Source organism: Chenopodium album, chromosome 14 (genome assembly GCF_948465745.1).
Source record: "Chenopodium album chromosome 14, dcCheAlbu1.1, whole genome shotgun sequence".
Lineage (NCBI taxonomy): Eukaryota > Viridiplantae > Streptophyta > Magnoliopsida > Caryophyllales > Amaranthaceae > Chenopodium > Chenopodium album.
Window position 1 is genome coordinate 153,733 of NC_137847.1, and position 26,805 is coordinate 180,537.

Sequence of the window (26,805 nt, forward strand, 5' to 3'; positions counted from 1 at the left end):
CAAATCTCAATAGCATCTTCGCCAACATGTTACCTTTTGTTAGATAGATGTAATTATATAATCCAATAGGGATATTATTATATAGGAGTACCTAGTCGTATATCCAAAGGCTATAATAATTGGCTTTTGGAGCCCCTAACGTGAACCTATGTCATTTCAGTGCCTAAAGTTGCCTTACAGAGAGATATATAAAGCTTTAGTTGAGCTGCTCAGCTTGTTGGACTGTATAGTTACAGGTATACTATTAACTATACTCATTATGTAATTGAAACTTAGGAAGAAACAGAGACTACTGCTACATGGTAAGAGAAGTAAGCTGTTAACTGCCAACCATGAACAATCATAGATAAACACAAACAAAATCCTAACTTCTAAGTTACATAATTGCTAATATCACGCAAATTGGTTGCTGGTCACCCATAAGTCCATAACTGAGTCCAAGACCACCAAGTATTTTGTCTCAAAGAACATCTCATTGATCTGATGCAAATATACAATTTGCAAGGCCCAAATGTGTTTGGAGATGACACTGACTTAACAAATTGGCGATCAGGAATGCTTCCATAGGCCATAGACCCCTCAAGCTTTACGAACAATCACACGTCTTTCTCTCTTGTACTCAACTTCATCCCTTTGGTGCATTATCAGTAGAGCTCTTCTCACCTGCAAAGTCAATAATATGTTAATGTCGCTACATGTGGAAACAAACGCATGATTCACAAGTCACTCGTAACGTTATAAATCTAATGAAGATTAAAGAAATTTATACTTGAAATCATCAACCCCTGTTCAGGATAGGATTTTTTTTTTTTTAATACATATGTTGTATACAGTATCTGTTATCACCATCTATTAAGACAGATTTTTTTTACTGAGAATGTACCAGCCAAATTTTCATGTTATATACGGTTGCAGAAAGCAAAATAGAATATAATTTGGAATATCATCCTTTGCACTTACAATGGATTCATTCAACCCCATCCTGCTCAAGTCATCAATTAAACGTCTTTCTGAGATGTGGCTACCAATGCCAATTCTTCTCTTTATCTGTACTTCTGCTTGCTGTTTACAAAAAAAAAAAAAGGCTGAAGAAAAATAAAACTAAAAGATAACCTGATCAAAACACAAGAATTCTTCAAGACCTTAATCTCATTTGCCATTTCAGCAGTAAGATTTACTTGCTGATTAATTCCAGAACTAGCTGCGTCCATGGTGGCAACATTGAACAGACGTATCGCCTCCTTTACATGCTCATCCGTGGCAACATCAGACCTGTAACCAGGGTATACAAACATTTAGTAAGCCAACACAATGATGACATAGAAAGAATAGTGTTGCCACACTAGGCATAAATGTTTTCACTTGGAAGGAAAAGCCATAAACATAGACTTGCCTCAGTTGCCTGCCTTGCAATAATCCACCCTCCCATCCCCCAAGTTATAATGATTTACAGCTAGCTCAGAGTGGTGATTAGCAGATCACCAGTCTCAAGCAGCTTTCAAACGTACAAAAACTTTACATGCAAACCATCACAAAGTCCAAGTATTAGAGCTAAATATAAGCACTTACAATCTCATCTTTGCAAGGGCCTCGCTTAATCTAACTATAGCCTCAAGTTGCCTCACAGTAATCGGTATTGCAGATGCCTCACCACTTTCATTTGCTTTTTGTCTCATATCCTACAAGAGCCAGAATATGAATTCATTAGACGTACAACCAAAATCTATCATATATTCATAACCATCAGATTCTAAGAGTTATATGACACTTTATCTTTCAAATTACTATTATCCCACTTTAACAATAAAAAAATATCGACTAAAATTATTCCTAACTTCTCAAAAATGCAAATAGGTAAGTGGTTTTGGAAGCTTCAATACCTGTCGGATGCTAACATATTCAGTTTGTAACTTCTTTGCAGCTGATTCTGACAGACGAGGGTGGCAATTAGATCTACAATAGTGTATGTATCTGTATACAATGAAGCACATGCAATCAATACCAATGTAGCATTCACAAATGTAGCACCAAGGAAGTGTATGGTCTTGATAATATACACAAATACCTCTTTAACCAATTCTCCTCTTTTGAAACTTTAGATTCCTCCCTAGTCGAACCAGCAGTTGCATGTAGATTTGTGATATGTTTAGCAATTTCCTGAAACAAAATACGTGAATAATCAAAAAAACCAATAGGGTGCTTATTTTGTGAAGAATCAATGGGAAAGAAAGCATCATATACATCTCGGTGCATATGTATCCAACTAACCAGGTTCTAAACCAAACACACAGAATGAAAATTGAGCACTTATTATACTCATAACATAGTGAAAATATGCTGAAAAGTTCTTTAGCTTATGCTGTATGTATACCTTATCTTGGCTATACATCCTGATATCTTTGACAATGAAGATCAGGTCAAACCTAGAAAGAATAGTTGTCTGCAGATCAATGTTATCCTGCGCAGTCTGGAAGAAAGGTGGATTCTTGCTATTAGCATTTACTGCTAAAACAAACATTGTTGTAGTATGGAGCATAAACAAAAAAAAAACTGATGTACATACTTATAGAAAAGATAACAGAAGCTACAAACCTTAAGATCATCATAACGCCCTGATGGAGGATTGGCAGCTGCAAGCACAGAGGTTCTCGAATTAAGAACAGTTGTTATACCTGCTTTAGCAATGGAGATTGTCTGCTGCTCCATAGCTTCATGAATAGCAACCCTGTACGAGCAAGATTGCAAATCAGCAATTATGAAATATATGCAAAATGAATTATTACACCAATCTGTGGTCATTTCAAAAAATAATTAAAACAACTAAACTCCACTTAACCTGTCCTCTGCTCGCATCTTGTCAAACTCATCAATGCAGACAACACCTCCATCAGCCAGTACCATGGCACCACCTTCCAGATAAAACTCACGCTGCACATAAACAAGATTGGTCAGAATTAAGAGATGAAACTAAGAAAAATGAGCCAAGTATTTCAGTGTAATGTCAGTTAGGTCTGACAAAATAAATAAAATGAAAACATTTATGACTAAAGAAGTTGAGAACTTACTGAACCACTGTCTCGAATCACAGAAGCTGTAAGTCCAGCAGCCGAAGATCCTTTACCCGACGTATAAACAGCTACAGGTGCTGTCTTCTCGACAAACTTGAGAAACTTCATTGAGAAAAAGTGATTATGTTAAAAGTTTATTGAGTTCAGGAAAAATGGGCTGACATTTAGCTGCTATACTAGCCAGTGAGTTTTCTATTGATTTAAAAGAAACATTAAGAATATAGGGTTGAGAATTAAACATTAGACTGCCAAGGAACATGAAATGTGCAGAGAAAGCTACCTGTGATTTGGCGGTAGAAGGATCCCCCAATAGCAGCACATTAATGTCACCTCTAAGCTTCACACCATCCGGCAAAGACTGCATCCACAAAAAAAGTAAATCACATATATTTCTATGAATTAAAGGGAAATCACAAGATGATTAGCAAGATAAGAGATTGTACCTTGCGTGATCCACCAAACAAAAGACTAGCCACGGCCTTCTTGACATCAACATGGCCAAAGATAGAGGGAGCAATCTTAGAGCATATAGTTTCATATGTTTTAGGCTGAGCAGCAAACCTTTTGAATTCTTCAATCTGTGACGGAAGCATATATGAAATATGACTCCTGAACATATAAAGAATAGATAAAGAAGGTGAGTTAACATAAAAGAGAAAGACACCTCATCAGCTGTGAAAGCAGCTTGACCTCGAGTGTTGCTGGCCTCATTGGCTTCCTCTATCCCTACAACTCTGATGTAAGGTTGTCTAATAGCAACTGCTCCCTTATGACTGTACGAGAAGCAACAACGAATGAGAAACAAGAGCGATAAGTATGCGATTGCAATGGTAATATAATGGCAAGGTAAAGGGTCAATACGCGGTAGATGCATTGGCAGCTTGAAAGATGCTGTAAATTCCAATGACAGTGAGTCTAGAGCCAGGAACAATAGTTTGAACAAGATGTCTATCGACGGAAAGAAGCATGTTTCTAGGCAGCTCTCCAGTTGGAACGTCCTAACAATAATATTTATATATTAATTTAAATGAACAAGAATCCATGAATGTGGTAGATGTTGATGAAACAAAATGATTCACCTCAGGATTCTCTTGGAGTTTAAGGGTCTGCTGATCAACATATCTGCTTCTATCAGGAACCACAAGCCAAGGATCAAGAGGGCAAGGTTCTTCACCAGGCTGTATTGTATTTTTGTGTAATGTTAAAATGTTGTTGCTGGTGATATCAATTACAGAGTAGAAAAAAAGAAAAGAAAAAAAGGACCTGAGGAATATGGTCACAAGATCTGGGAATGATAGCGCCGCCAAGACCAGGACGGCAAGGAACGAGCTTCACATTTTTACAGTTCTTACAAAGCAAAGTGACATACGTAGCCTTAGCTTTAGTTCTAGAAGCTGCTATGGTGATCCCTGATATCTTAACCATTTTGGAAATGTATTGAGCCTGTATGGCCGATTAATCAATTAAATGAAATTGAAATTGAAATTAAAAGGCAAAACCCTAGAAAAGATTCAAACATACACCAAGAGAGCGTATAGATATGGAATCCTCGTTGGATGTAAGGAGAATCTGAACATCCTCGGTGAAAGGCTCCTCCATTTCTCCGGTCTCCCCGGCCACTTTGGACTTCAAACTGGCCAGCACCTCCGACGCCGCCGTCTCAAACTGAATGAAAAATGTAATGTAATTATGAAACATACATGTAATTATGAATGATTAATGAAGGAAGAAAAGTAACTGACCAGCGGGAGGTAGTCAGCGGGAGCAGAACGGAGGAGAGAGGGTAGATCGGGATCAAAGGCGTCCAGGTGCTCAAGGTTAACGACGAGTGAAGTAGGATTGTGGACGAGGCTCTGACGATAAGGGAAGACATTGGAGTTGGTCTCGAAGCTTCTGATGAACTCCTTGAATTTAAGAAGAACAGAGTGCCGACTGTCGGAGCTGTTGTCGCCGACACGACCAGAGGGGAACTGCGCCTGGTCGCTGTAATAGACTGCTCCTTCATCCCACCCTGACATTCTATCTTTTTTATCTCTCTTCTTTCTCTCTCCCTTCTTTCTCCCTCTACTGATTCAATGAAATGGTGGCGGAACTGATTGATTTCAAAGGAAATGAGAAGAGATGAATGAATGAATATAGAAGGGGTTTTGCTCTTTTTGGCGGGCTTTTTTGGCGGGAAAACTCTCCCCGCTCACCGTATCCAACTCCAACACCCTAATTTAGCCCAACCGAGGTTATTCTTTAAGGACCCAATACCTTTCGGCCCCTGTTCTTTAGAGTTGTTCTGTTTAGATCAGATTTGCTCTGCTCTATTTTCAAATAATAATTAATAATAACAATAATAATAATTATTAATATTGTATTAATGATAATAATTTATGTGTTTAAAATAATAATAATTAATACTTATTATTCATAATAATAATAATTAATAATTCAAAATATTAAGAATAATATTTAATAAAATATTAATTAATAATTAATAATAATAATAACAATAAAAATTCTTTCAAAAAAAAATAACAATTTCTTTTTTTCTTTTTTTTTTTTTTGAAAGAAAATTAATAACATCAGATAACATGCCACAAGTTTCACAGAAGAGTCAAATGTCAATCATTGTAGCCACTTGCACACTGCATAATTTTATTCGGATACACGGGCTTGGCATACCAATCATTCAACATGATGTGAATATAGGAATAGCAAATTCAACTATGTTTGTACAATGGCGCAGAGATAGTATGGCCAAAGTGCGACATCGTATAGCACTCTGAATTTGGAGGGTTAATCGATCGGAAAGCGACAATGAAGGTGATAACAACGAAAATCAAAGCGACAATGAAGATGATGAAAATGACGATCATATGAAAGTATATGGTTAATTCACCACGATGTTAAACTCTAATCTAATTATGTTCCTATTTTGATATGCGGTTGTAATAATTTGAAGATGTTAAACTATTGTCATTTATCTTTCTACTATTAACATATGTTAAATATGGTACACATTTATTCATATTTTACGGAGTATATGTTTTAGTAGTAGTAGTAGTAGTAGTAGTAGTAATAACATTAATAATGGTATTAACAATAATGCCGAAATATGCTCTGGTCTCTTGAAATCTGTTCTGCTCTGTCCTGCTGATCCCTGCTCTACTCTGCTTTGCCAGAAGCTCAAAAGAACAGGGTCTTACTACCCTAACTCCAAATTCACATAACAACCATAATCAAATTAAATACGTACTACAACTTACCGCATACTCTCTACAAATTATCCCTACCTTCGCTTTATAGTGTTAGTCCCATATACTATTTTAGGCGTTTCAAAAAGATCTACCCATATTGAATATATTCCATTTTTAACTTAGTTTTTATTTCCGATTTTATACATATTAGATTCTAATTGGTTAAATTAATTAATTGTTGATTGATGACAATCATGACATGACTCTAAGTAAGGAAATTCCACCCTTGAATTATGCAATTATGACTTATACTTTCCAAAAAAATCCAAAAATTTAAATAAGGCAAAAATAATTATGAACAGTTTTTGTACTTTAATGTTAGATTCTCAATATTATTCTTTCCTTATTTTATGTGATTGATTCCATATGGGACTATCATATTGAAATTGAGGGAGTATTATATTTGAAGGATTTATGTCCTCATCAAGTGCAATTACTAGATATATAAATGGATCAAATTATGGAGATAATTAAGTTCGTCCATTTAGATCGTCGTTATATCATAAAAAGAGGTATTAACGATTTTTGGGCTAGTAAAATAGGCCAAAGCCCAATTGGACGGATCCTATAAGGTCACACAAAGGGCCTAGATCGAGCACGAGAGGACGAGACCCATGATGGACCTCATCCCCTATGATGGCCGGCCATGTAGAGAGTTTAGAGAGGTTTCGAGCTTTCTAACCTAGTCCTTGAAAAAGCAGCTTTCAAGGTCTCGTCGCTTCGGTGAATCACTTGAGCTAATTATAATATGATTATAAGTAGACTAGGTGCCTAGGTAATTCTATAGAAGAGTTTGACTGTTAAGTTGAAACCCTAATTAGCAAACACGAAATCAACTTCTCTCAAACTCCTTTCTCACTTTCACGGCTCTTCCTCCTCCTTTGCACCAGTTCTGCTGGTTCGTGGTGATGGTGGTTCGTTGTGGTCGATTTAGTCCATTATAGGTGGTGATCGTGGTTTTCCCCATCACTCAACCAATCTAGTATTGGTAAACGGCTCGTTCGAATCCTGTAGACTAAGTAGAGGAGCAACGGTTGGGGCTCTATTCTCTCCCTGATTTGCCGATTGAATAGCTTCGTGGAGATTATGCTTCAAAGGTATGATTATGTGTCTTGTGTGTTATGCATGCGATCTTGGGATAGGTGCTTATGAATATGATTCATGTTTTTCCGCATATATTACCTATAAACTCTTACAGCGGTATCTGTTAGCCTCTTGCACGCTTGATGATAATAATACGATTATTTGAACTCCTATTTAGGTTTTGTTTGTTTTAACGGAAAACAACCTTTTGGAAAAATAATTTTCAAATTAAAACCTATTGTACAAATAATTTTCCTCTATTTTCTCACAAGAAAAATTATTTATGAATTGAAGGAAAATGTAGCAAACCTTTCTTTTAAAAGGAAAACACAATCTATTCTTGAGAGAACTATTTTTCACATGTGGGATGTTTTCCAACCCTAAACGACTATACTAACCAAACAATTGAAAATAAGAAAATCATTTTTTGGATCAGAGAAAATGAAAATCAAATTTTAGGAAAATGTTTTCCGTTAAAAAAAAAAAAAAAAAAAGCCTAATAGCATACTATTTTTACCATCTTAGCCCTTCAACTCCGCAATAATGACACCTTTTCATCCTCTTTCTCTTTATTCACTTTTTTCTTACACAAATCCAACTTTTTACATTTTCTTTCTTACTTTATCTTAAATTCACTCATATTCGTTAACAATTTCTTAAATTACGTATCTATAACAAGTTAGTAGAACATAAAGAGCTAGTCCTGGATTCCAAATAGTATTATTGTGGGGTGTGTTTGTGTGTGCGTGTGTGTGTGTGAGAGAGAGAGATCCTTTAAAGTCAAAATAAATAACTCTTATGAATATGCATTCTTTTTGCTCAAATATATACATAATCCAATACAGACGGACGTAAGGAGGCAAATGCCTAAAAATTGACTAATTTACATACAAAATTGGCCCATATCTTCAGGCTTAAAGGTCTTTAGATACATAAGCAGCTTAGTTTTGTAATAACAGTCTAAAAAATTAGTTAACTGCCTTTTGCCCCTTCCAAAAACTACTACCTACCACAATTAATACATTTTATTTATTTACTAGTCAAATTTGGGCCTCCTATGGCCTACTCTAAGGCCCAACGGACTTAAGGCCTAATATCATAATCTTCATAGGTCCTCCTTCCCTCCTTGTGTCACATTATAATATTATATAGTATATACACAATTACACATGAAGTAATGATTTGTGGCTCTTATCTGATGTAACCTTCCTTCTTCAACAGCCAAAGTGCACCTTCTGCTGCTTCTTCTGCAGCAGCTTTCTTTTTCGCTTGAGGTTGGCCAAAGCACTCCAATATCACATCTTCTGCTTCCTCGATTACCACCATTACCTTGTAAGTGAACCTGCATAATGGCACATTCAGGAAAACAGGAAACTAACCACAAAAACACCTTTCTTTAACTATCTTCACATCATCAGAAATGAAAAACAGTTGTTATTTTGAAGGGTTTCTTCTCTAAAAGCAATAATAGAGCCTCAAACCTCAACTAGACAATGTCATGTAACTGAGTTACACTCTATAGCCAAGCCATGCATGCAAGGTTTTGGGGACAAAATAGCTTAAATACAAATAATTGAGGTAATGACACAATCACACAAGTGGTTTTCAAGGACTGGAAAATTTAAGCAATTTTTTTTTTGGCAAATAAAATCAAATTATTTAACCAAATAAAGCAACACAAGAAAGTTTCAGAAACAACTTCAATAACTACAGAATAGAGCATCAATTTCACGCCTTTCCCAGATAGGAAGGAAACAAGGGGAGACTCGTCAGATGCAAAGCACTTTACAACGGAGTACTAGAGCAAAAGCCGAGATCTCACACCATCTTTACATTGTACAGAAAAACAAAGCATGAAGACATCTGAGGTTTCTTTGGAAAGAGGGAGTGGGGTGCAGATGTGGTAAATACAACTTACAATTTCAAATGGCTTGGTCCTTCCTCTTCACAGCACTCATAAAGAGGGGGTTTCCAGCAGTTTCTAACGCAAATCTCATTCAATCGCGATTTTGCAGTTGCTTTTCCCAGGCTACCTGAAATTTGCACGCATCTAAGGTTAAGCTTTTTTCACAGCGCATATAGCAATACTGAAAATTCATTAATGCAGCTTAACAGTACCATGCACATCTGAGTCAATGATACAATTTTCACCTCCAGTGTGTTGACTATACTGCTGTCTCTTGTACGAAGAAAGGGGTGCTCTGGTGGATTTTTTCTGGAAACTAGAGACAATTGTTGGCATTTCGTATACATTGGGCTCTGGACTTGCACTGTCATCGAGGATAGGACAATCATTCAAAGACAAGTTTCTGAAAGTGAGTTCTGGATTCACAGAAGTATGAGAATGATCCTCCAAGCACAAATTTCCAACATTGGGCAGATTGCTGGAAGACACTAGTGACAACGGCATCTCATCATATCCTACCAGCCTGGGTTCCATAGTGCGCAGCGTTTTTAGGACCTCCTCCAATGATGTCTTCAGACGACAACCCTGAGCCTGCAGGTATGGAAATGTCAGTTTGTTACTCAACAGTAGACGAAAGCAGAGTAAATACAGATTCATTTATACTCAGATAATAACCATTGGAACTTTGACCGGTTCAGACATTTTCAGAAGAATACAAATATTCCCTCTGGAACATAGACAAGCAAAAGAGGAGTTTACAAGGATGGGAGGCCCAAACCATAGATATTCTTCTAAGCAGTGTCATCACAAGTACGGAGTAATATATGCCTTCAATAAGAATTTTTTTATGGCACCAGTATTGAATTCATCATGTTCCAGATTCTGGAGACAGCATAGGGGTTGTCCTAATATCAGAACGGAATACATCAACTAACAATAACAACAGCCAAGGTCAGAAATTATATCTATGCTTATTTTGTTTTATTTTATTTTATGATTACAGGAATAATGGCCAACAAATCTACATCATAGGAAAGGTGGAATCACCCATATAAGAAAATTGTCACCTTCAGTTTTTCAATAGCTTTCCGTGCAGCCATTCTCTTAGCTCCTTTAGTATTGCGATACATTGCAGATTCAGCGACATGAAAAATTTTTCCGTTCACTATTGCCTCAACCATGAAACTTCTATTTCTTTTTGACTTAACATATTCTAAATTCAAGCCATGATACTGGCATAGCTCCTTCAGCTCTCGAGTAGGAATAAAGTGCAGATTAGCATATTTCATGATAGGATTCATAAACGAGTGCATCAACTTCCACACATGATCTAAGTCAAACCCTGAATCAAGAAGAACAGCCCCAAAACAAGACTCAACCAAGTCGCCCAGAGCCTGTAGGATGAAGAAAAGGGCATTAAAGGTAGTAAAGCGTACTTAGAATATTAGGCAATGATGCGTAACTTTTTTTTTTTAAAACTAATAATAAAAAACTTTGTATTTATAAAGCTTAAGAATCATAATATCTAAGAGGAAAGGGTTTGAGCAATGACCTTTGGGCATGAAGGTTCCTCAAGTACACTTCTTTCTGAAGCTGGCTTTCCGATAAAGTCCAAATATTTATCAATAGCATTACTCAGGTTGCTATTCTCACATAGAATGAATTTGTACAATGCATTAGCTGCTGCTTTGGCAAATGAGTCATTATTCACAAGAGATGCTCTCAAATCAGTCAACTGGCCAGGTTTTAGGTCAGGGAACACCGAGTACAAATAGGATGTGATCAAATAATCCAACACAGCATCACCAAGAAACTCCAATCTCTGTCAGCCATCAGAAATAAATACCCAATAAGTTATGCAAACGAGAATATTCATAAATAAAAAATCATATATTCAAAATTTTCGCAGCATTTCAGTCCGGTTACCTGGTAACAACCTCCTCCATGCTTATTATATGATGGATGTACAAATGCTTGCAGACCTAAGCCTCTGTGAACAAAATGATGACCCAAAACACTTTCAATTTCAGAAATACTAATACGGTCTGCAAGTGACATAAACCTGGAGCTTGCCGTCCAAGCATGACATACTTGAGAAATTTCAAATTCAATATGTATACCAAACCATCCGAGAAACGCAATTGCCGATTTAAAGCCACTGTCAACTATGTAGGCTCCAACTAATGCTTCAACTACATCTGCAATTGTTTTCTTGGTTAACCATTGATGATTCTTATTGCATCTAACTTGACGATTATCAGCCAGAATTCTATCTTCAGAGACGCAATGAATTGAACTTTCCGTCTGCTTGGTACATATGACAGAGCAAGTCCGACCTAAAGCATAAAATTGGCTAGGATCGAATTCTTGATCACGTATGAATCCCTAAAGTATGGAAGTACTGCAATATAGTTAGATATTCATTTTTATGACTGATAAACACATTCAGATATCAATTTTATTTTAATGGCAGACTCAGCAACGAAACAAAGGATTCTTCTAATGGAAAGAATATAAAGAGGATCCATCTATCATCTTAAACATCAATTTACGGACTGCTGTCCATCAGATATAACAATGATCTTGCAAGTTAATTAGTAAGGGAGAAATGCTTCCGTGAACATAATAACAGAAAAAGGACAGAAATTATTTGGGGTGGTTGCAGTAATTGAGCACCATGCATAGCCAAATCAAACAAATATAAATCCATTAACTCCACACTGGAAGCTACCAATATGTATATATATATATATATATATATATATATATATATATATATATATATATATATATATATATATATATATATATATTTAAGAAACATTTCAGGTATGACATGAAATAGGAAAGTGAACATTAGGGGAGAAGCTGGTCGTGTATTGATGTATAATAATATCATAGAGATGGTATGCAACTCAATAACAGACATAAAGGGTCAAATGAATTGGAGGGATTAGCCTTAGAAATGAACAGGAGAAATGACCCACACAAGGGTTATATTTAGGCATTATTCTAAAATAGGTGATCAATTTACATGTTTTACAGGGATTCACACATCAATTTTATCTGGAAAAAAAAAATCCCTTGTAGAAATATGAATTTTCAGCAAAAACTTGTTTCTCTTCAAGGAGGAATGGATCAGAAAAATTAAAATTAGCATCTTCTGACTTTTAAGAATCTCTATTTACCTACCCATTCTCTTGGCTCAATTCCTCCCTCCATTCTTAAGTGTATAATCCTCTCTCCCTCATAAGTCAATTGACAAGCACAAAATTTGGCATAGAACATTTATTTCTCTGAAGCTTAAGCAGACCAAGACCAAATTAAAGTGTGAATCCATGAACAGCAGCTAGTAAAGCAGTGTAAGCGTTTCACATGCTAGCTTTGCAATTCTTTAATATCTTTTGAGCACTAGCTTTGCAATTGTTTAATATCTTTTGAAAACAAGGATAAAAATGCAATAGCAAGCAGAAGAAAAAAAGGTATTTATAAAACTTTCATAGCTTTTTAATTGTTGTAGATTACTATAATCAAACTAGAATGAAATGAACGTAAGAACTTTATGCACAAGTTTTGGTGCTTACATACGCAGAACTTAGACAACAATATATGAACATAAAAATTTTAAGAAAATAGTCACGAAGATAAGACGCAAGAGATACACATGGTTCAATCAACATGATCTACTCAAAGGGTGAGTGATAGAGTGTTTCATTATATTTCATGCATGTAATTCAACCAACATCAACTACTCCAAGGCTAAGAAATGGAGTGTTTGATTAGTATTCATAAAGGGCTAATAGAAAAGCATGGCAATCAAAGAGAGTATACAAGAGAGCTCCCTAAACAAATAAATGAAACTCTTTAAATCATAATATTAAAAGAAACCCAAAATTATCAACAATTCAGGAAAACAGAAATCCAAGAATCCAGCTATTAACCTGCAATTTGTTCTTAATTGCCAACTTGCATAAATTTGAATTGTTCACTAAATTTGAACGCCTCCTAGTCAACTGCCCTTCATCAAAAGCTTCATGCTTAAGAAATAGGTGTCTCCCCACTGCAAACTTGAGAAAAGAATCACCAAGAACTTCAAGCCTCTCAAGAGAAAAGCCCTCATGGCATCTTTCTGTAGTCAGTGCTTCAAAAACCTGGGAAGTAAAGCATAATGTCACCATGTCTAAGTTTATACCAAAATGCATCTCATCTTCAAGTTGAGAAAAGCAGTCATTTAATTAAACAAAATCGTAGAATTGAAACTTCATTATCCATCCATAAGAGTGGCCTTACACGTTCAGCAGTAACCACCACTCCCTCGGAAAATGACTTTGACAACATATCTTTCAATTCAAGTGCTACAAGAAAGCTTTCCAGGCGATGCATGACAGATGGCAACAGAGACAATGAACTCCCAATGTCCTTAGAGAAGCCAATTATCTTTAGTTCACATAGCTCAGGAGGCAATTCGAAGAAGTACTCGTCTAGTTCATGTGACTCTGATATTGACCAGGGAGAAGTTATAATCTCAGTAAGCTATAAACTGAAAGTAAACAGCCCTAATTGAGTAACTCTGTATCATACTCACAGTGAAACATGAAATAACTTGCTGGATTTAAAATTAAACTCCTTCAGTTTGGCCATGGAAAAAGTTTCACAATTTCAACAGGGATTTCAATTACAGCAATCAATAGCCACAAACCCCAAGCAAAGAGAACAAAAGTAAATTTTAACATAAATGAGCTTCATATTACATTTGTCTTTTATCTCTATCTAAATTTCTAATGTAGAGAACATAGAAGAGGGAGCTAAATTTGCATTACAAATTTTTAAAAATAAATAGGTATAATCACAATATTGGGGGGCAACATCTCAAATCTTCATCAAGCGTGTTAATTTTCCTCTCAATAATGTATTTTTATTTAAAAACTACTCCCTCTGTCTCTTTTTGTTGTTCTCGTTTTGACTTTACACGGTCTTCAAAACTTAGCTTTGACTATCAATATCTCCAATTATGTATAAACAAAAAATATAAAAACTTGATTTTATAAAACTACAAATTGAGATGTATCTAACAATATCTCACATGATTATGTTTTTTATACATATTAATTAAAATTTTAAGTTTCAAAAGCTTAACTATGAAAAGTTAAAGCAGAAATAACAAAAACGAGGGAGTACTTTACTATATAAAACACACACAAAAAAAAAAAGAACCTAGGATCTTATAGGAAACCCCAAGCAAAGAGTACAAATTAAATTTTAACATTGATGAGCTATAGATAAAATTTGTCTTACACTTTTTCCTCTGATCTTAAATTCCTAATGGAGAGAACATAGAAGAGGGACCTAAATAAGCATTCGATACAACTTACAGCTAAAGTATTTCAATCTTCGATTGACTAAAATACAAAGAAATGAGAAGCCCTGTAGTAAACAGAATTTGATGATAGATTGCTTTGTGGTTGGGACTGCCATCAGCTATCCTAGCCAGTGGTAAAATTCTTCTCGACCAATTTATTCCCACTAAATTTGAATCCCATATTTGTTTAGAATAAAAAAAATATAGATATAATCACAATTTTTTTTTTTTTTTTTTTTTGGGGGGGGGGGGGGGGGGGAGGGAAGGGATAAATCTTAAATCTTCATCAAGCGCGTTAGATTTCTCTCAATAATGCATTTTATTTAAAACTACCTTTTGCAAAAAAAAAAAAAAAAAAAAAAAAAAAAAAAAAAAAAAAAGAAAACGTTTAGGATCTTATACAGGAACCCACACAACACCCTTAATAATGTTGGGAAAGGGGTTAAGGGTTTTGAGAAACATGATTGAATTTTTACATGATACATTATACAATCTAAACTATTGCTTCTAATAAATTGTTGAGCATATTGCGATGCAACTAAGGTGCATGAAAAAATTATTGCTAAGTAATTTTTGTGCTTTAGAATGAATAACAATTTGGAATCTTTTCATCTCATTATGGATAATGATATGCTACTTCTTCCATAACAACTTCCTATTCAGCAGTCAAACAAAAATGCACAATTTTAATTAGATAACTGCAAAGAATTAAGGTAAATCCCCTTCCCATGCCAACACATGTTAGAAAGAGTAGGAAAGGCAAGGAGGTAATTGATGCAGAAAGTTGATAACAAGGGTAGCGAAGGCCTTGAATAGTCATTTTGTTAGAGTTGAAGGGTAGAGGAAGAGTAAAAAGGAAAGCCGTACAAGGGGGGCATTCAGAAATTAAGTGAGAAAAACTAAAAGGAGAGCATCCATTATGTAGAAGCGATTGTCATTAAATTGTTGTGATCAATATAATCATCTATAAATTCTTCCCTCAATCAATCAATCAAAGCCTTAATCCCATGAGTGGAAACGGTTACATGAACCAAAAGTGATTATTCAATATAGTCATCCACAAAAATTTTCCTCCTCCATCCTTTACGATCAAAAACCACATCCTCATGCAAATCCATTTGCTTCATATCCTTCATAACTCCTAACCAAGTCATTTTCGATCTCCCTCTACCTCGTTTTAGCTCTCCATGATCCCACTCTTCCACTTTTCGTATTGGTGCACCCTGGGGTCTATATCTCACATGCCCAAACCAACGCGGGCGAATTTCTCTTAGTTTGTCTACAATGCCTACAACACCCACTTTCTTGCGAATAACATCAATTCTGATTCTATCTCTTAGAGTGTTCCCGCACATCCATCTTAACAGCGCATTTTCATAACCTCTATCTTTTTAATGTAATCTTTCTTAAAAGCCAAATATTATGTACCATAAAGCAACACTGGTCTTAAGGCATTCCTATAGAATTTCCCCTTAAATTGTAAAGGAATGTTTTGTTCACATAACACTCCTATGGTCACTCTCCATTTAAGCCACCCTCACTTAATCCTATGGGCCACGTCATTGTCACCATTCTTCTGGATGATTGACCCAAGATGTTTAAAACACTCCCTCATGGTCAAATCCTTTCCGTCCAAATTCATTACATCATCGCTTGTCCCCCTCTGTATACTAAAGTGGCATACCAAATATTCAGTCTTACTCCGACTTAGCCTAAACCCTCTAGATTCCAATCTATGAATTCTGCCCTAATATTCTATAATTCATTCTCATAATCTTTCTTATTTCTAATATTTAAGAGACTTCACAGCAATAATATTTTGCAAAAAAAAAAAAAAAAAAAAAAAAAAAAAAAAAAAAAAAAAATTAAAAAAAAAACATGTGAAATATGTGTAAGCAAAAGAGCCAGTACCTGAATTCCCCGTTGAGCGGTCATGCAACAAATTGTGTAGGCAAAAAAGCTGTTTAGCTTGTAGTAGAGGTTGTCCAGGGTGAGTTAGATTGATTTCAAATCTGGTACAGAAAATGCATGAATCAATACTAAGAAAAAGGCCTTACAAAATTTGAGATCCAGAAACAAATCCATTATACAGCATGGCCAAAGTCCATACAAAAGGAAAGAAGTTCCAAAGATAATTATTAAAAAAAAGGAAATTCTTTACATTGAGTGAGAAACTGCTCATTTTTCTTTAGCAGGCCCATTGGTTATAAGCCCATTAGCACTTTCCGCACGGTTCCATTTTCCTAACTTTTCCAACACAATTTTATCTATCACTCAACACCAATGTGCTACTATTGATCATTAAAGAATCACAAAACAAGAATTAAATAATTATGTGACAGTTTTAATACCAACATGATAACTGTCCGTGTGCATAGCCTTAAAGACACTTGCTAAGGAATGGAAGGAGTACATCTACTACCTCTTAATCTCTGATATTTCAGGATTCCAATTCATTCTTAATTCTTCACTATTTTCTTCCATAGCAAGATATACTTTCCTTCCTACTAGAAATTTTGGAGGGTGGAAAAAAGATGAAAGCACATTTGACCAAAATCACAAGATGGAGGATAAAAGATACGTTGCTTCATATGACTTAAAACAGCATGTGGTTACTGCAACTCAAAATAAGGACTATAGTTGCTTAAAAGCATTGTTATAGTGAAAGAGTTTCTCCCATCTACACAACTCATATTGTTTTATCAATCAAGAAACAGCTGGACAGCTAATGGGAAAACCAAGAAGAAATATTATTTTTTTCAGAAACAACATAAAACTTAATGGTGAATTATATCAAATGAGACAAAGAACTTTAATACATACTTTTCACTCAGGTGATCTATATGGCTTGTAGAACTGTTGACAAGACTGTAGCCATTCTTGTCAGGAAGAATTTTAGAAACAAAGAAGAATGACTTTCTGTGGTCAACATATATTAAGCTATTTAGGATATCATTCACACTGGCAGGTCCATCAGCAAGCTGCAAATGACTATCCAGAGAAATACAGGTATCCGCTAATTGATTGGGAGGCGCGAATATTGGCGATGACAAACACCTCCTAATGGTCATCCAATCCACAGATATTGTGCTGTCATATTGTCGAGAAATGACAGGGAGCAACAGATAGAAGACGGATGAACTCGATTCATTAACTTTATTTTTCTCAAGGGGAACATGACCACACATGAATTCAGACCTATCAAGGATGATCTTCAGGCACATTTCCTGAAAATTCAGAGCCTGCAGCATCTGGGTTCAAAAAAAAAAATGGGGGGGAAGATGAAGTATTCCAGCAATCTCACATAAGAAACAAAAATTGATAAAAGTAACTGCCATGAAATGTGATGATGATATCTTATATAAGTACCTCTTCTTTGCTAAATTCTGCAACTCCAAAGGGAATCAGATCAGTCAACACAGATCTACCATGGGCAAGATGAAGATCAATCTTCATTTGCTCAGCCTCATAAGGCAGAGGTGATTTTATAAAAAGTCCGAAGTCTTTATACTTTCTATCGTGTGGTTTAGGTTTAAACCTTATAAAGTAGGAGTACAGACAAACAAGGTTGTCCACATCAGACCAAGGTTCCTTCAATGCAGCAGGAATTACCATCTCCTGTAGCTCATAAGGTGAATCCTCATCTGCAAATAATCAATCAAACACTACCAAATTCATATTCAATAGGCATGGAAGCAATCACAGTTGATAAATGACAATATTATACCTTCAGTGCTCTCAGAATCAGAAACATCATGGCTTTCCCTCACATCATCTTGTTCTGGCAACAGATACTCAGTTAAGGCACCAACTTGATGCAATTCTTCACATGCCTTTAGACAAGCATCTTTCTTAGCTGCTTCTTTTGAAGCTTGAGGTGCACTCACTATGTGATTAATAGGAGCGTTGGAAGGAAGAATAATGTGGCATATGATTCCTTCCGTATCATCAACATTATAGAAATCTGGCATAGGGGAAAAGTATCTGCACAGAGTTAAAATATGTGATATATCAGTTACTTCATTGACAAAAACTGGAAAACTCATTGGAAACATAGAAAGCACATACTCATCATGCGGCAATTTAGAGCAATAATGGTAGAGCAATGAAACGCCAGTTTGAGTACTAATGGTAGCACCAGTTGAACACACTGAATATATCTCTTCTTTGTTATTGGCAATAACTCCGTTGGGTTTTCTGTCTCTAATATTCATGTTCATGAGATTCTCATCTTTCCTAAAACTGTCCATCAGATTCATTTCTCTCTCGCTTTCACTGCAATGATATAAAAATGTATTCCATCTTACATAAGAACATACAAAATCATACTATATCATAGCACTTGTAAGCTCAGGAAACAACCTGTCGACCAAAAAAACATATTCTGATTGAGGCATTCGTGCACGACCTCTGGATTGTATAAAGCTTGCCAGAGTTTCAGGAAGATCAAACCGTATTACAAGACAGCATGTCTGTATATCAAGTCCTTCTTCACCAACTTTAGTAGCAACCAACAGATTCAGCTGCCAAATCACATTATTAACCAGAGTTTGAACATCACCAATAAGCAAGGAGTAAATTTCATTTCTTCTATAAAGATAAAGGATATAGATACAACTATTAGTTATTAGTGTCCAAAAGGAAGAAGATGGGTTCTGCAACAACAAGTTTTGAAAAAATATTTGATCAGTACACCTACATTCATTCAAACAACAGGAGATGGGTTCTGTTGGTAATGCAGTGCAATTCCAATCATTCTAATCAAAATGTTCAAGTCATCCAAAAGTGATACAATAGCAATGTGCTACTTGCTTACAAAACAATATCTTGATTCCATACCATGCATAATCTACACAACGTTGCAAGCACGCGCATATGTGCACACACGCACAAGCACAAAGATAAAAGGCAGACAAGAGAGGGAAATTATTAAAGTCGACATCAAAAACTTGCTTAGATCCTCCCAGGAAACATAAATGCTCTCCAACACAAAAGAGCTATATTCAAGTTTATCTTGAGAAACAGATGAATATAAAGTATCACAGCAAGAAATTACCTTTCCAGACCGAAATTCTTCTAAAATATTATACATGGTTTTTCTGGACATACGCTTTGAGTGGACTCCAACCAAGAAATCGCACTTCCAAGCAGATAAGATCTTAATTTGTCCAAGGATATATGCCAAAGATCTGGCAATGATAATCCTATTCACAAATATTATACATTTCATATCAGGCCTTGACCTGAAAAGGAAAGCAAACCAGCTTAGCTTTGAGCAACACAAGAAAACATGAAAACAACAGTCATGAAATGTGGACTCTGACACCACAAAGGGGATTGGAAGGTGTAGATGTACACGAATGAATCGAAACTAATAGAGAGACCAGCTAACTGGAAGCATACAAATTATGAATCTCCACAAGGTCACCAACAAAATAAATTAAAATAAACCCAGACAACTTTGATTTTAATATTTCCCACTCATAATAGGTATTACTAAATCTGTAAGCTGTGACAAGGATAACAACAATCAAAGCTTTCTATATTAGCTTTGATCCAAGCAATTTAATGCGATAATTTTCTCTTTCCAAAAGCTCTAAAAGTCTGCAGCAAACTCCAAATCCAAAACCCAAGAATAGGCAACATAAAATGTCATTTTCACTGAACTTATCCAGGCCACTTCAGTGAGTCTCATAAACAGATAAACTGTCAGCGGATCTAACAATTACGACAAATTACAATGGCTCATCAGAACTGGATAATTTAGCAAGGTATATTAGACAATTGTGGGTTTGAGGACGGGAAAAGTGAGGGGAGATTTTATAGGTATTGGAAATTTTGAAATGACAGAAAAGAAAATAACAATGACAATAATAGCCTAGGCCAGCAGGCCCAACACAATACGTATTCACCAACTCTTTCTTGTTGTAATTGGTGGACATCATATTTGGAAGACTTATGAAGTGTATGGGTAATGGGGTAGTCTTGAGTTTTTTTTTTTTTTTTTTTTTTTTTTTTTTTGGGGGGGAGCTGTAGAGGATTTCAATTAGTGGGAATTGAAAGGGCGAAGGAGAAGAAAAAAACAACAAAATTCTTTCATCACGATCCAGTGGTGTCTGGCTAGAACAATATCAATATCCACAAATTTTCTTAGGAATTGTTTTTAAGTGATTTGTTAAGGGATATAGTCAGCTATTTATCCCTTAATTGAAAGATCTCTTGAAAGATTCTAGAGCATGAAAAAAAAAATAAGGAAAATAAAATTCAATTTCAAACAACCACTACTTAGCATCAATGCCCAGCACAATCCCAAACCTAAGTGCTCAAATACAAACCTGAAATTTGACAAGATTCCAACAAGACGCAAAACCTTTTGCGAGAAAAATGGCTCCCTTAGAAGCTTGTTACAAAACATGTCAGCCGTTCCTTCAGTGACTTCTGCTAAATTAAGATATTTAACTATTTAAGTATAAAATGCTCGCCAATTATAATACTGAACATGTAAGAAATGGTAGCACAAAAAGAAATTTTCTAGTTAGAGATATTAAGCCTTAAACAAGACATTAAATTAGTAAGTTTAGAGCAAAGTCATAAGTATTAACAATGCTAATATGCTGCACAATGCTTCATACCTCCCATACATTCTGCGTCTAGAAGAGATGCAGTCTGAGCAAGATACTCATTTTGTAATAAGTCATCACTGGAGTTTCCTTTTGCATCTATCAGCTCATCTCTCTCCCAGACACCACCATTCAGAAGGATGTGACATGCCTGAAGAAACAACCAGAAATATGCATATATGAAGAATATCACATCTGAAATAAAATCACTATTTTTTTTTTTTCCAATGTACACTTAAAACAAGTGTGATTTCTTATGATTTTAATAACATTGACATAAATAGTACATGAAGGTCACGAGTTCACCTCATTAAGGCAACCATCTTGTGTGTGTGTGTGTGCGTGCGCGCGCGCGCGTTTGTTGTGTGTGTGCATGTGTGCGTTTGTTGTGTGTGTGTGTGTGCGTGTGTGTGTATTCAATAGGTGATACTGATTTATATTAACAAGCAACCAACGAAATATTTGTTGTAATATTTCACTAGGTAGTCTTCTAACAATATATGTAGGAGCAATCCCACATAGAAAGATTAGAGAAGTTTGTGTTGATTTATAATGTATGTGTACTTTTGATGATGTCAACATTATACTTATTTGTTTTTTTCCCACAACAACAAAATAAAATGGGCTTGTAATGTTTATGTTATTTGGATCATTTTATTTTGCAAATTAGGGAGTCCCACATGGATAATTTAGTTTGGAGTTTAGATGTATATAATGCTTGCATTATTCTATATGTTTGAAAATAGAGCAAAGATTATGCATGAGTTTAGTGTTGGTATATGTACTATTTATATCAAGAGAACTTAGCATCAGTTTTCTCTATAAATAAACATGATTATTTTTCCAAACTACGTTCTTTTCTTCTCTTCTCTTTTATTTTTTCATAAAAACGTTCATTGAGTGTATATTGATATTTGCAGTCATAAAACACTAGTATCTTAGGGAAATCCTAGAAGTATCTTTGCCATCTCCCAAGCGCAAATCTAGTGGGGGCAAATAATACTTTAAGGACAGTGATTCTTCACGTCGCTTTGATTATTTTCCTAACAATATTACCCATGTTCAAGAAGCGGGCTGCAGAAAGCATCATGCCTTCATAATACCACAAATTGCATAGCAAAACATCTATTACTTATTTAAAAGAACCTGGATTTCCATTGTAATGCTTTACCGCAAGAAATATGAGACTTACTTGCAATGCTCCCCAAAGGCCGAGGCTGGTTAATGAAAACACCATGTTGTTATGTAGTTTTTGCAGAAGTTTCTTGGTGTTCTGTACTCTAGCAAGATCATCTCCAGTCCTGGAAAGCATAGATGTACACTACTTGCAAACCATAAGGCCCATAACAACTAACATTTTAATACTAAAAGCTAGATCAAAAACCAGTATAAAGATGGTGTGCAATACAATGATACCTGACGTTTAACCTCCTCCAGTTTATCCAAACACTTCTTTTGAGCGCTCGACATTATTTCGCTTGAGCTATAGTGATACACTTCAACCACAGGAGATACAACAACTGTTTCCAGTTCTCTCTTGTCATTAACAGTATAAACCTGACACAAGGAAGAAATGATGTTTATGGAGCCCAATGAAAGATGCATACTAACACACAAAACACATTACACAAATTGATACATGCATGCACACACATAGATAAATACATCCTTGTATGTGAGGTATATGTACACATGCATGTAATATAGTGTGCTAGAATGCACACCAAACAAGCATGGGTGTGTATCTAACATGTGAAACACAAGTTGTACATCAACACTGCTGAAGAATCAAAAAAATGTGTTATGGTTAGTTTATTTATAAGAAGATGATAGATTCTATAATTGTCGCATGATGCATTATAAATGCATATGCTTGCAAGTTCTGAATAGTCTAACACACACCTTAGCATGAAGTAAAGCTTGAAGACTATTGATAGAGGCCCCTGAAATGGAAAATCAAAAGGTTTGATTAAAATGGCCAAAAATAAATGACAACTGGCAAGCATTTACTTTCATATAACTCTAAACGTCTACAACGAACGAAATATCATGATAATATCATATCCTGAAAGCAAGCACATTAACTTATTTTGTTCCTAATGTAGAATATCTGGTCAGAAGGAAGTACAGTTTAATAGTAAGAGTCCAGCATGGAGAACAAGAGAAGAATCTGTCACTAACACCACCTTGTCTGAAGACAGTGTGTACATGCAAAGTCATTGTTGATGTCAATCATAATTAGCAGCATTATTGCAATTAAAAAATATATTTAAAATTCTAAACAAATAGCGCATTCAGATGACCTAACACAATCTTTAAATCCTGCAAAGTCGCAATAATCCAGCAAGCATAGACCATTTTTTGGTAACTCTTAAAGATACTAACTTGTTAAATATAAATATTAAACGAAGGAAAATTAGAAGTTATATTCCGCAGAAATGGAGGAGGGTAGAAGAGAGAAGAAAGAACATATACATGAAACTCAATTACCTTTCCCACATATAGGAGATGCAGTCATGCCAAAAATGCGTGGAACTTTATTAACCTTCGTATCGTAAAAGACCTACAATTTGTGTATGCAAAGATGTCAAAACTCTATACCTTCAAAAATGGCATAAAATAAACATATACTAGACCTTTACCTTCATAATCTCTGCGTAGGGATGATTACTCTCAAGTTGCGCATAATGACACTCATCAAATATTAAGAGAGCAACTGACTCCATCCTGATGAAGCAATGGCATAGATTACGTAGCAAAACTTGTGGAGTCATAACAAGAACCTGCACCCAATAAGAGATAACTTTTATAGTAGTCTTTATGGAGTCAATACAATTAATGCAGTAGAAGTGCAAGGAATCTATCAGACAGTTAACAGAAATTCTTCATTGACAAAGGTAAATGTTAGATCAACACCTTAGCCAAGCTGATTCCAGGGTGTCCTGTCTAATGGCTTGGCTAAACATGAATAATCTTTTATCAGAAGGTTTGCAGTAATCAGACCCCACGCCCATTTTGATTTCTCAAACCATTTTAAACTCTATATATTGAATAAAATTCAGACACCACATCCTCAACTTCAATCATCATTGTAACTGTATAGTAATTCAACATAATCTTTCACTTTTAAAAGGCCACATAGTATCAAAAAGTTAATCCAACAAACAAACACTACTGACCTAAGATAGGAAAACGTAGGTAAATAGACTTAAATGATAAAGTGAAACCTCATATTGCTCGAGCTCTCTTTCCCAGCCGATATGAGTCTTCAAATGTTTGGCATCATCGCCACAGTAGGTTCCAACCTTGAAATCAGTGAAGTGTTGAATAACCCTGGCTTGCTGCAAGAAGAAGCAGATGACACGTAACAGTGAAACAATACATTAAAAAAAAAAAAAAAAAAAAAAAAAAAAAAAAAAAAAAAAAACTTAGAATCCAAATCGACAGGAAGAGACAGAGAATGGAAAATGGAGAAACCTGATGAACTAATACGACAGTAGGAGCCAAGAAAATACAGACATTGTTTTGAGGCTTTCTTATAAGGTGAGCCATATCACACATTAACAGAATAGCAATAAGGGTCTTCCCACAACCAGTCTCTAAAACGACAATCACATTTTCATCCAAAGCTTTTCTTGCCAATTCTAACTGATACCTGCAAAAAAAAGTATGATGACATCACTTGAACAATTTGACAGCATCATACCCAGAAGTGCAAGGTATCCCAATAAACTGAAACAATTATAATTGAAAATGACATATATCCACAATAATCTTACACACTAAGCAAACCCTCCTTTATCAAAATCCAACGTTAACAAACAAATAAATAAATGGTATGACAATGACGATCATAATAAAATCAGAACATCAAAATAAAAATAAAAATAAAAATCGAATGAAGTGATGATGAAAAGCAAGTACGAGTAGAATTATAAAAAGAGTAGGAGCATACTTTCTAGCTATAATCCTGGGATCTTCCTTCGGAATAGCGGGAATTAAAGTGATCCCCGACTCAATTTCTGGGGAAAAATCATCAGCAGTTGGAGAATAATCGCCCATGACTGACTATAAAATCTGAGAAATGTGTTCATCCAAAATTGAGGATCAAGGTCAGAATAAAGTGTAGAGACTAGAGGGAGAAAGTGTTGTAGAGAGAGAAAGTGATGCTTTCGAAATCAAAGTAAGAATGGGATTCGTTTCGTCATGTTTAAGACTACCGGACTATTTGCTGAAGCCAACACCCAAGGTTGGCCCTACTTTCCACCACTAGTCAATCTCAGGTCTTTCTTTTCTTTTTCGTTTCAGGTTTTGGCCCATTAGGGCCCTTTTCTTTACCAACCAAAACTCACAATAGATCTTTGACATTTTTTGATTTCCGTCAATTGCTACATAACATTTTTTCCAAAAAAAATGTATTACAAAACCTGAACATTAACATGAACGCATGACAAGTGAATTTTTGATAAATTTGTACTTTGTAAGTCTAACATTAAGTAGTTATTTTGGAGTTTTATTTTCCATAAAGTTATGCAGTTTTATTTACATAGAATATAACTTTTACATACTTATAATTTTTAGGTCATATAAAATTCTTTTTACAAAGTAATTAAGAACAAGATTCATTTTCATTTATGTTACATTACAATCGATTAAATGTAATAAAAATCCCGTTTCAATTAACTAAGTATAGACGTATAGTACATAATAATAATAATAATAATAATAATAATAATAATATTATGAAGTATCTAAAATTTTTAAGATTCATTATATCTTCCACAAATTTTCAAATGTTGTTGGCTACATCACATGACTATCCAATATATAAGTATTACAACAGTCTTTGTGTAATGGCCAAACAAAAAGCTAATTATCATCAGTTACACTTGCCTTTATGAGCTGACATTTTCTCTTTTATCTTTTCTCTTCAAAGTTACTACACAAAACCAGCATGACACAATGATCACGAGTTTAGGGCGTGATAGGGTTTAAAACATATCTCCGAGCTTCAACCATGAGTTTAAGTTTTTTGGTTGAGAGGGTCGCTTAACATTGGTTTCGAAGCCAACTTGAAGTTGATACAAGGTCACAGGTTTGAATCTCGTCCACTCCTCATTTTCAACTGAAATATTAAGCATTGGATATGAAAAGTATAAAACATATTCCTGACGAAAGAACTTGACAAGGTGAGTTCTAGACTTTGAATACAACTTGAAGAAGGCAACGAAAAGATCAGAAACTGTAGTCCCTCTGTTTTTAAATACTTGCTCCACTTTCCTTTTTTAGCCGTTTTTAAATACTTGCTCCATTTCCTTACTCCCTCTGTGTTTTAATAAGTGTTACACTTCCTTTTTTGGCAAAAAGCTACATGAAAATATTATATCTCTTCTCATGGTCCCTACCCAAACCTACTACTATTTTTTTTTATTATATCTTTCCTCTCACATTCATTACTTTTCAATAAACTATTAACCCCACTATCTTTCTTTTACAATTTTTTAATACTTTAACAACCCCACTT

The 26,805-nt window shown here is 35.1% G+C and overlaps 2 protein-coding genes across 6 annotated transcripts; both read right to left on the reverse strand.

Annotated features, from left to right (window-relative positions):
• Positions 1-179: 179 nt before the first annotated feature.
• Positions 180-5,237, reverse strand: LOC145578421 (DNA replication licensing factor MCM5-like). Its single transcript, XM_081635736.1, has 18 exons — positions 4,811-5,237; positions 4,590-4,733; positions 4,332-4,511; positions 4,148-4,246; positions 3,930-4,066; positions 3,733-3,841; positions 3,512-3,646; positions 3,349-3,426; positions 3,066-3,170; positions 2,837-2,928; positions 2,593-2,725; positions 2,372-2,467; positions 2,066-2,157; positions 1,881-1,971; positions 1,570-1,679; positions 1,143-1,272; positions 961-1,062; positions 180-663 (listed from the first exon to the last, which is right to left on the reverse strand). Exons 1-18 carry the CDS (start codon positions 5,084-5,086, stop codon positions 580-582), a joined length of 2,193 nt encoding a protein of 730 aa, XP_081491862.1. The 5' UTR covers positions 5,087-5,237; the 3' UTR covers positions 180-579.
• A 2,939-nt stretch (positions 5,238-8,176) lies between these two features.
• Positions 8,177-25,465, reverse strand: LOC145579733 (dicer-like protein 4). Of its 5 annotated transcripts, none has more exons than XM_081636970.1 (25): positions 25,237-25,465; positions 24,759-24,936; positions 24,509-24,622; positions 23,924-24,064; positions 23,772-23,844; positions 23,184-23,224; positions 22,698-22,838; positions 22,474-22,602; positions 21,294-21,432; positions 20,997-21,099; positions 19,718-19,904; positions 19,024-19,184; positions 18,730-18,936; positions 18,389-18,645; positions 18,031-18,305; positions 17,485-17,912; positions 16,573-16,673; positions 13,593-13,798; positions 13,244-13,453; positions 11,229-11,687; positions 10,855-11,124; positions 10,370-10,696; positions 9,548-9,893; positions 9,315-9,429; positions 8,177-8,738 (listed from the first exon to the last, which is right to left on the reverse strand). In XM_081636970.1, exons 1-25 carry the CDS (start codon positions 25,341-25,343, stop codon positions 8,588-8,590), a joined length of 4,866 nt encoding a protein of 1,621 aa, XP_081493096.1. In that variant the 5' UTR covers positions 25,344-25,465; the 3' UTR covers positions 8,177-8,587. The 5 variants fall into 5 exon arrangements, 4 of the variants coding, with proteins under 4 accessions (XP_081493096.1, XP_081493095.1, XP_081493098.1 ...); XM_081636969.1 differs by having other exon boundaries at positions 9,515-9,893; XR_014099190.1 differs by lacking the exons at positions 8,177-8,738; positions 9,315-9,429 and adding an exon at positions 10,081-10,207 and having other exon boundaries at positions 9,781-9,893.
• Between the last annotated feature and the right edge of the window lie 1,340 nt (positions 25,466-26,805).